This window comes from Juglans regia, chromosome 7 (genome assembly GCF_001411555.2).
Source record: "Juglans regia cultivar Chandler chromosome 7, Walnut 2.0, whole genome shotgun sequence".
NCBI classification, from domain to species: Eukaryota; Viridiplantae; Streptophyta; class Magnoliopsida; order Fagales; family Juglandaceae; genus Juglans; species Juglans regia.
The window spans coordinates 52,052,454-52,062,894 of record NC_049907.1 but is presented as its reverse complement, the minus strand read 5'-3'; the positions used below and the strand labels follow the sequence as shown (position 1 = coordinate 52,062,894).

Here is a 10,441-nt window from a genome sequence, read left to right as displayed (position 1 = left end):
ATTTTCAATCTTTCCGTTGGAACACAGATTTATATTATTCAAAACTTCAGATTTAAACAATGTAAATCTGGACTTTTCCTTGCAACCAGTAAACTATATAATTAATGTCAATAACCCTAACCTCTATGATACTAGCGAGACTTCACTGTACATTATTCCCATGGTCATGGTGAGACTAGTGACGTATTCTTTCTTTCTTTCTTTGTTTTGGAAAAAAATATATATATATATATATTGACTCGGCTACATCAATTTCGTCCGCAATTGCATACACCAGTAATGATATACACACATCACATTATACAATATATTATATAACAAAATTATAAAATAAAGATATTTTTATAAAATAATGTTATTTTTATAAAATATTTTATAAAAATACTTTTCATTTAAAATATAATTATATAAAGTATTGCAAAAAAATTGTGTATAAATCATTTTTCTTTTTGAGTAAAATTACAACTTAAAAAAAAATGTGAAATATATATATATATATATAATATAAAAACTCCTAAAACGACACCGTTGACGTAACCCTCTCTTAAGCAAAAACCAATTCTGGTACCGAAAGGCAGAACGTGCGATGATGAGTGAAGACGACGAAGGAGAAGGAGAAGAAGAAGAAAGACGAAGATGAAGAAGAACAAACACACACTCTGATTACCACCGTTACATCGACGCACATTAATGGCTCCAATCCAAGATCTTTCTAATCCAAACCCCAATACCATGCTAAATCCTAGTTCTCGGCTCCCAACGGAACTGGCCTCCTCCTTCCCTATCCCTAACCCTCTTACTAGCTCCCTCCCTTTACGCGGGCCCCATCACCGGCGAGCCCACTCCGAGGTTCACTTCAGGATACCCGACGAGCTTGATCCGGTCTCCGATTCTTTATTGGACGAGTTTGGATCCGAGGACGACCTCTTCTGTTCTTACATGGACATCGAACAGCTCGGATCCCGACCCGGAATTTCCGGCCAATCCTTCCCCAAACCCGAAAATGCTGCACAGGTGGAGAGGCCGAGGCACCGGCATAGCAATTCGGTGGACGGGGGGGCTTCGATGTTGGAGGGCATAGAGGCCAAGAAGGCCATTGCACCTGAAAAGCTCGCTGAATTGTGGACCGTTGATCCCAAGCGCGCCAAGAGGTTGCTCTCTCTTTTTACTTCGATAAGAGAATTTATAATTTACATCTGGATTATGGTGTTCTATTTTTTAGGGGGATTGTAACTGTAAAATTTTGTATGTTTGATATAACTATTTGTGTTTTTGGTTATTTTGTTGGCAATGTTTGGGTGAAAACCCTGATCCTCTTGGACTCACAATAATTTATGCCATCCATGTTAAGACAGCTTGTTTATCCGAAGTCAATGTTTGATGGAATGTATTCAAAGATTCAGGGCATTGTGGTTGCTTACATGTAATTATGGTCCGGTGGGTTGTTTACTTTCATTTAATCAGATTTCAAACATGTACCTTGTACTTGAAAAAGCCATCAACATGAGCCACTAAGAGCGGTTGGCATGTATTGTAATACCCAAGATTTGGATAGGAAGGTGAATGGGATCTAACATTTATTGGGAGGGAGAAATTCTTGCCCTTTATCATGTTTCCAAAGGGCTCTAATTGTACTAATGACTAGTGCTCTTAGAGTATATGCCTAGATGTGGTTTGTACTTTCCTTGGGTCGTTATAAATGCATTGCTTGGGAGGGAGAAGTTATTTTCCCTTATAATGATTTCTAGTGACTCCAATTGTAGCATTAACTAGTTTTTTTTAAGTATAGGCCAATATTAGGCTTGGACTTTTTGTGGGATGTTACAAGTATATTTCTTCACATGTTTGAGTGTTGCAGGCTGTTGGTACCAACTTCTTAATGTGTAATTGGAGTCCTCATTTATAAAGTTACTTCACTTGTACCCTTAAAAGAAATTCACCTCTTGTATATGTCCCGTATACATGGGCTTTTGCCTATTCTTATGATCAATAAAATTTTGTTTACCGATAAAAAAATGTTTGAGCCAGTACTCAATGACAATAATTCAAATGCCTGGTTCTTTTGTGAGGTTAAAAATTCTGTTTTACAGAATTTTTTTTTTCTATTTAAAAGATCAACATTATTTTCACTTGAACTTGCTCTTAAGATTTCCAATTGACAAAAGTTTGATACAGGATTTTGGCAAATCGGCAGTCTGCTGCGCGCTCAAAAGAGAGAAAAGCACGTTACATATCCGAACTTGAGAGAAAAGTTCAAACCCTTCAAACAGAAGCAACAACACTTTCTGCACAACTAACTCTTTTTCAGGTTCTTGCTGAAATGCATTATTTGTTTTGCAAAAATCATATGATTTTTATTTTTTATTTTTGGTTTGACATGGATGTTAGCAGACTGTTGCACTATGATATAATCCATTTGTGGTAACTTTGTGCTTTGTGCTTTTCTGTCTCGACATGTGTGCATATTTTTTGTCTTAACATGACAAATAAATAAAGGTCAAGGTTGATTAGAGAGGGTATAAATGGGTGATTGAAATAGTCATGCTGTTTGGGCGGGGCTCAGTCCTTAGGTTCTAGTCTAACTAAGCAAACAAATTAAGAAAAAAAAAAACGGAATGAAAAAGGTCTTCTTGGATTGTGATTTCGCTATCTTTTACTGGTATGAAAAGTTTAATGAAAATATCAAATTATATAACTAATTGTTTCTAAAAAATTAGAAAGTTATCTAAAAAATAGTAGTTGGTTTATAAGCCAGTCAATGAAACTATAGTTGTGGGGAGTTCAAGATTAGAGCTGGGAGGGAGGCTTTGAAATCCACCTACTTTAGAAGAAGTGGGATAAATGCAAACAAGAACAATGAAATAGTTATTGATCCACAAAACAATGTGATGTTCCAAGTGTGTCCTATATGTGTCCAGGAGTAGATTAGATTTATTCAGCGCTTTTCTAAAATTAATAACATGTGCTTATGCAGTATTAGCTCTTTTGGTAGTTCTATTTGATACACATCGGACAGTATTTGAAGAAGTATCTGTATGACATCAAATATGCAGACAAAGTCCTTTAAGCTAGACCACCAAAAATGGGGGGGGGCAAGCTCTGAGAAAAATTTTGTGTGCAAGCTCTGAGTTTTTTTTTTTTGCTTCAAATTCCCTTTCTCATGCATTTTATATGTAGCCGCGAATCAGGAGATTGTTGTGTTAGTAAAAGGGGAAAAAACAATCATCAATAGATTAATCATTCATTGTCTCCTTTTGTTTCTGGCTGTTATTTATCCTGCTGTAGTTTATACATGATTCTGGTGATTAAAAAAAACAGAACTGTTCTTTTTTTGTTTTGTTGTCTCTCTTTTTGTCATAAGATGTTTTTCTTTTCATGGACTTCTGACTGAGGGCTTTGGTTGTCTTTCGGTTCCTGTTCTCTTTTAGAGAGATACAACAGGCCTGACTACTGAAAACTCAGAGCTTCAGCTTCGGTTACAAGCTATGGAACAACAAGCTCAGTTGCGTGATGGTACGTATGTGATCTCTGTTTTGTGCACCGTTTCTTGGATGTTTACTTCTTCCACTTATCTTTGGTGGTGTGGACAGTATGCAAGACTAGAATTGCATTTACCTGTTGTATCAGTCAAAGATGAACTGTCTTTGGTTCTGATCCTTGTATATAGATACTAATGCAATAATTTACTTCTCTATGTCGGTTCTAACTTCAAGCCCCTTTTATTCTTTCCCACTCATGGTTATGGTCTAGCAGCACATCAATTTGGTCCATTTATTGTCTGCTCGTACCTCTAATTACGAGTCTATTAGGCACAAAGGATCGGATCCCTGACAGGGACATCATTCCTTTAATTCTTGATTTCTCTCGACTTTTACTGTTAGTAATGTGTTCCCGAAACAGCTTTAAACGAAGCACTGAAGAAGGAAGTTGAGAGGCTCAAGGCTGCGACTGGAGAAATAATGACACACACTGACGCATACAATATGGAAATGCACCACATTTCGTATCCACCATCTTCCTTCTTTTCACATCAGCCACAACCTCAGCCTGGTGACGTGCAGAATATTCAAATGCCGCAATTTCATCAATTCCAGTCCAACATGTCAAGACCCCACCAGCCTGTGCTCGCTGCGGCCCAAGCACATGCCTACACAGATACGTTGCAGCAGGATCCTATTGGCCGGTTGCAGGGGCTTGATATCAGTGGCAGAAGCTCCCATATGGTGAAGCCTGAAGGCATGACTTCCATTTCTGTCAGTGAAAGCAGCAACAGATTTTGATGCGAAGTCAGTCGACCTCCATCTGGCCCAATTCGTTGGATTGTTCATAGACTCATTGATTGACAGCCAAAAAGGCTTTATTTATTTCAATTTACTTATTTTTAATCGGTTGGGCGTCTAAATTTTTGGTCGCCTTTTCAGGTCTTATACACTCATGAGTTCTCTCTCGTTCCCTTCCACGTTCTTACATTTTCCAGCCTTTTTTCTGAGAATATGATTTTGAAAAATTCTTGATATAAGTCTCACATTCATGTACACTATTTAAAAATATGTAAATAAAATCACATATTTTTAAAATGATGTGAAGAGTGTGAAGCTTCTTTATAGCACTTATCTATGATTTTAACTTTTTAGGCAGCAATGAATGCACCCGAAGGTGTGCCACTCTTTTTGAACATTAAGGGCAGGTTTGGGGGGTGGGATGAGACACAAAATTCTCATCTCATCTCATTGTTACACATTTTTCAAATTTTCATACAAAATATAATAAACAATTTAACTTTTTCAAATTTTAATTCAACTTTTTCAAATCTCAATACAATAATAATACTAAAACATAATATTTTAAACATTAAAATAAAACAAAATTTTCATCTCACCCTCTAAATCTACTCTAAGGCCCGGTTTAATCAGCAATGAATACAAAAAATAACCCTTATCTTATTTAATTATTATAAATTTTTTAAATTTTTATATAAAATATAATAAATAATATAATTTTTTAAAAATTTTAAAATAATAATAATATTAAAAAATAATATTTTATTCAAATTTTTCTCAATTTCCCATCCAAATCTTAACTAAGTTGTAATCAAGAAAACGGCCGTATGACGCTATAGCCCGTCAAATCGACAAAAAATTTCTGAGCCCTATTGAGCTTGGCTAGGTTTGTAGGTAGGAAACATATTGAGAAGGGTAGTGCTACAGCCCCCAGCCTCCCGCTGGGGTTCTGTAGTATTATTTAATATACATTTTATTTAAATAATTTTTATATAGATTTTTTAATATTTTAAAATATTTTAAAAAAATAAAATAAAATTAAAATATTATTAAGAAAATATTTTTTTAATCTAAAAGTAAAAAATATATATTAAAAAATACTTTTTTAATCACGAAGTAAAATAAAAAATTATAAAAAAATATTTTTTTATAATTTTTTATTTTACTTCATGATTAAGAAAATATTTTTTAATAATATTATGATTTTTTTTAAAAATATTTAAAATAGTCATATTACAGCCCCGTTGGGAGCTCCCGTTGAGCTTAACATGTACTTTTTTATGTGTAATTTTTTAATTTATTTTTTATATAGATTTTTTTTACACTTATAAATATTTTTAAAAAATAAAATAAATTTAAAATGTCATTAAAAAATACTTCCTTAATCAGAAAGTAAAAAAAAAATTATTAAAAAATACTTCCTTAATCAGAAAGTAAAAAACAAATCATTAAAAAACACTTCCTTAATAAGAAAGTAAAAAAAAAATACTTCTTTAATCAGAAAGTAAAATACAAATCATTAAATATTAATTTTTATTCTACTTCGTAATTAAGAAAATATTTTTAAATAATATTATAATTTTTATTTTATTTTTTAAAATATTTAAAATTATTAAAAATATCTATATAAAAATAAATTTAAAAAATATATATAAAAAAATGCTACAGGCCCCAGCGGGAGCTCCCAGCGGGGCATGTAGCATTTTCCTATTGAGAAATGCTTTGTCCCGAATTCGGAACTCAACAAATGTTCCCGAATGGTTTTTTTTTTTAATCGAATGATTAAGAAAATATTTTTTAATGATGTTGTAAATTTTTTATTTTTTTAAAAAATACTTATGATGATTAAAAAAATACATAAAAAAAAAAATTTATACTATTCAAAACATTTGTTTGATCCCAAATTCAGAATCTATAGCAGTACTCATCTATATTTTGAGGACTTAATTATATAATGAATATATATATATTTTTTTTTTTTTTAAGATCTCTAACAATACAATAGTTCCAAAAAATCTCGTTTTTAGTTTTTGTTGACTTCGCAATACGCTAGAGAATTTTGGGAAAAATTCAAGTCACTTTCCCTTGAAACCAATCTGAATATAGCCCAGCCGCATGAGCCTGGTTATGTTCAGGCATGCATGTCATTCGGCTCATTGACCCATCAAAAGGTTTCAAATGCTGCAGCAGCAGCCCGTTTTACTAACTCTCTTCTGTCACCAGTTGTTACTTGATATAATAAAATGTGCACAAGTAGTATTTTTTTTTTCCTAAACAAACATCTTATAGATAAATTAAGTGATTATAAGATACTATATTTAATAGAATGAGAGTTCTTAACAATTATTTCAAAACAAACAAAATGTAATACAAGAAAAATAAAAAAGAGGGATCTGGAACTATAAATTTGGCTCCAATCCATTTTCAATAAGGAGAAGCAGTTTAAAACGATTGTTGTATAGTCTAATAAACAGACTATAAAATTATGACTAAAAGTAGTAGTTGAATGTTGCGCGATGCATTTTATTGGTTTGGACTGACTGAAGGAGACTTTCACGACCACTTTATCTTGATCATTGATTAGGAAAAATGAAATATAAGAAAGTAGCAACTAGAATATGAGTCAATACGTCAACATAAGACCGTCACTGGCTGTGGAGTCACATGTGGTTCACGTGCCACTCTTGGAAAGTAAGTAATAGTTGGATCTAAGAGATCCGAAGCCACAAATCCCAGTGGTGCCACGTGTGATAGCAGTAGACTTGTTAGGGATCCCGGTCAAGTCCATAAATACTACGACCTCCTTGCTTGGAATCTCCTTGTGATGACCGAGACACGTTCCTCTCTTGCTTGGTTTGAGTGCAATGGTTGCCAAAGTGGCAATGGTAGTTGGGTGAAGTTAGGTGTTTAGGCTTGTTTGGGCGAGTGAAGTGGCTATGGACGATGGGGGGCACGACAATGGATGCAAGTAGGGTTGGTGCCACTTAGTGATTAGGGTTAGGGTTGGATGAAGGAAGATGAAGCTAGGGTAAAGTGATGGGCGGCTAGGGTGGACGGCACAATGAGGGCTTGATTGGATGTTTGAGTGATTTTATGAATGATTCTTAAAATCTTGGATCTCCCATAAGGAAAGATGTGGCCGGTTAGGGTTGGTGGAATGATCATTAGGATTCCTAACTTGTAGGAATCCCAATATGGAAAGTAAGGTGGGCGGCTAGGGCAATCCCAAGTTAGGCAAGTGTTGGCCGAACAATGGAGGTTGGCTAGGGTTTGATGAAGTGGGCAGTAAGGCTATTTATGGAAGCTAGGCTAGGGAAAACACTATAGTGGACGGCACTAAGTGTTTGGGTGGATCGAATGAGGCACTTGTGATGGTTTCGGCAAGGGCCAATTGATGAACACAATGTATTCTCAAGAACAACTCAAGAATAATTCAAGAACACTCCATACTAATAATAAGATCAATGTAGGGAAAATATAGAAAAAGGAAATAGAAATAGATGAATAATACTCATAGATTGATAAACCGAATTACACTTATTCACGAATTGCAAAGTGTGATTCTCTTCTTAGAGGTTCACGAATAGCACCCCAAAGAGCCCAAGTGCTAAGCACCGAACAAATGATCTCAAGAACAATGTTGTCCAAAAGGAAATTGCCAAAAGATGTAAAGGAAAAGACTAAGGGTCCTATTTATAAGAGTTACAACTTGGAAATCCCATTAGATTTCTTGTAAATAAATAATAATGAAATAAATAAAAAAAAATTGGATAGTGGCATGAACCACTCATGGTCGTGCCATGCATGGGCCCATGGTGGGCTAAGTGGTTGCATGGTGGTCTTCGGGCTGGTCCATGGCTAGGTGGTGCGGTATGGCTTGCTGATGGTGAGCCATGTGGGTGCACTGCATGGCCTAGGCTGGTGGCCTAGGCACCGGCTGCAAGGCATGGGCTAAAGCCATGCGCTGGATGACATGTCTGGTGGGCATGCCACTGGCCTGCTCTGCAGGGCACGGGCTGGAGCCGTGCGCTGGATGGCATGCCGCGAGGCATGCCACTAACCTCGCTGGTGTGTGGCATGGGCCGCACAATAGGGCGTGCGAAGGCTAGCGCACGCATGGGCGTGCCCAAGGGCCGTGCGCGCATGGGCGTGCGTAGGGGCCGCGCGCTCATAGATATGCGCAGGTGCGCGCGCAGGGATGTGCGCAAGGGCCGCGCGTGCATGGGCGTGCGCAAGGGCGCGTGCGCATAGTCATGCGCCTGCGCGGGCGCAATGGCGGTCGTAAGAGGCCAGTAAACAACAAATCATCACATTTTGGTGCTATGAGTGGAAAACTATAGAAAATTCGGGAAAAAAAAAGTTATGGACAATTCCGATGTCATCCGGACAGGAGGAGGGAGAGAGGAGCCAAAGCTGAAGCTCCACCCGCTTTGGGTGAAAAGGATGAGATCTTTGGTTACTTTGGTACCAAAAAAAAAAAAAAAAAAAGACTCGGAGAAAACATAATCTTAATTATATTTCACACTTTTCTGTTTTATTGAGTTTTGAAGGCAAAAAATGAGTAAACATTAAACCAACTGGAGCTCCCGCCAGTATATTGTATGTATTTTTTTTATTTTTTTTACATACATTTTAAAATATTTAAAAATAATTATAATATTATTAAAAAAATACTTACTTAATCACAAAGTAAAAAATAAAAATCCTAGGGAAGACTAGTATTGTTTAGCAGAAAATATGCCCTCCGTTGTCTTGCTCTGTATCCCTGGCTGCATGAAGGAAAAATCTGCAAGCAAAAGCGCTTCTTCAAAAGTTAAAAAAAGGATTAATAATAGAGTTATTATTTTATTATTATTTATTTATTATTATTTTTAATTTTAGTTAATGATTAAAAAAATGAATATTAATAAAGTTATATATATATTTTAATTTAAAATAAAATAAATTTGGATAGTAGATGGGTAGACTATCACTACCCTAAAAAAAACTGAAAAAAGTACTTATTCTGTTTTCCCCTTCAATTTCGATAGGTTGTCACCTGAGGAGGAGGATTACGGCGGACATAAATACGTACATACATTCCGTGCAGAACATGGAGGTTGTTCGAAACTCGTGTTATATTCTCTGGCCATTGGTGATCTAGATTCTAGCCAGTAGTAATTAAGAAAAAACGTGTCATTTTGAAATTCGAATTTTGACAACATATAAGCACCGAAATTCGGTGAAATCGAATCTCTTTGGGTCTAATTCTATATCAAGTGATGTTATAATTTCAAGAATCATACAGATGAGATCGTACATATATCGATTGTCTGTATAGAGGAGAAAAGTCCACCTCGACGATAATGTGGAAAGGAAATTAAGGTCGTCCGGGTTTCTCCATTTTCTTCTAAAAAACATCATGTATATGAAAATGACGCATGAATAGATGCATACATATGACCGCATGCATGCATGCATGCATGGGACCGTACCGTGAAGGTCGGGACTTACATGTGCTCCTAACATGGTAGGCCCGTATATAAGCGTCATGGCCAAAAATTTAAAAAAAAAAAGAAAAACTAATAAACACCGTCATCTTCTCTCTCGTTTTTCTTTTTTTAAATTTGTTTTTAACAGGGAGAACATGGTTATAAATTAAGGGGATTAATTAATGTAGCCGGGCTGAAGTACTAGTGCTATATATATATATATATATATATATATATATAATAGGCTAATAGGCTAGCATGCATGCAGCCAGCTCACGCAGCTAGGTTGGGATATTATTAATTAATTATTGGGAGAGTTCTCCAATTAAGCTCCCCAATCAACGGCCTTAAAAACGTTGGCTGATATATTGCACAATCTCAGAGACGATGAATATTGAAGAAGAGATATATGAACCATGTGCAGGTGGGGTCGATCATGACCTTCCTTATACCACTTGGTAGTCAGTCTAACTACAACATTAGCATGTGAGCAGTTTTGATGTATCCCTGTTACTCACCTCATCAATATGTCAATCTCTCTCTCTCTCTCTCGAGCATCCTCCATCCGTATATTACGTATCACTCGACCCCACATATAACGGCCCCACGTACAAAGGCCACACCTTTGGGCCTCTCTTTAATTTTTATATATATAGAGGTAAACCCCCACTCCCCTCGACCTAAGTAAGC

General features: G+C 35.8%; 1 protein-coding gene across 1 annotated transcript; it reads left to right on the top strand.

Moving 5' to 3' along the window:
- Positions 1–543: 543 nt before the first annotated feature.
- Positions 544–4,447, top strand: LOC108991903 (bZIP transcription factor 18). Its single transcript, XM_018966315.2, has 4 exons — positions 544–1,151; positions 2,176–2,308; positions 3,429–3,513; positions 3,901–4,447. Exons 1-4 carry the CDS (start codon positions 691–693, stop codon positions 4,278–4,280), a joined length of 1,059 nt encoding a protein of 352 aa, XP_018821860.1. The 5' UTR covers positions 544–690; the 3' UTR covers positions 4,281–4,447.
- The last annotated feature ends 5,994 nt before the right edge of the window (positions 4,448–10,441 follow it).

What these genes read in the sequence shown, in the direction of transcription:
- LOC108991903 (XM_018966315.2), top strand. Translation starts at nt 691, where the DNA reads ATGGCTCCAATCCAAGATCTTTCTAATCCAAACCCCAATACCATGCTA. An exon ending in CACAACTAACTCTTTTTCAG is followed by an intron (nt 2,309 to 3,428) that starts GTTCTTGCTGAA and finishes GTTCTCTTTTAG; the next exon opens with AGAGATACAACAGGCCTGAC. An exon ending in ACAAGCTCAGTTGCGTGATG is followed by an intron (nt 3,514 to 3,900) that starts GTACGTATGTGA and finishes TTCCCGAAACAG; the next exon opens with CTTTAAACGAAGCACTGAAG.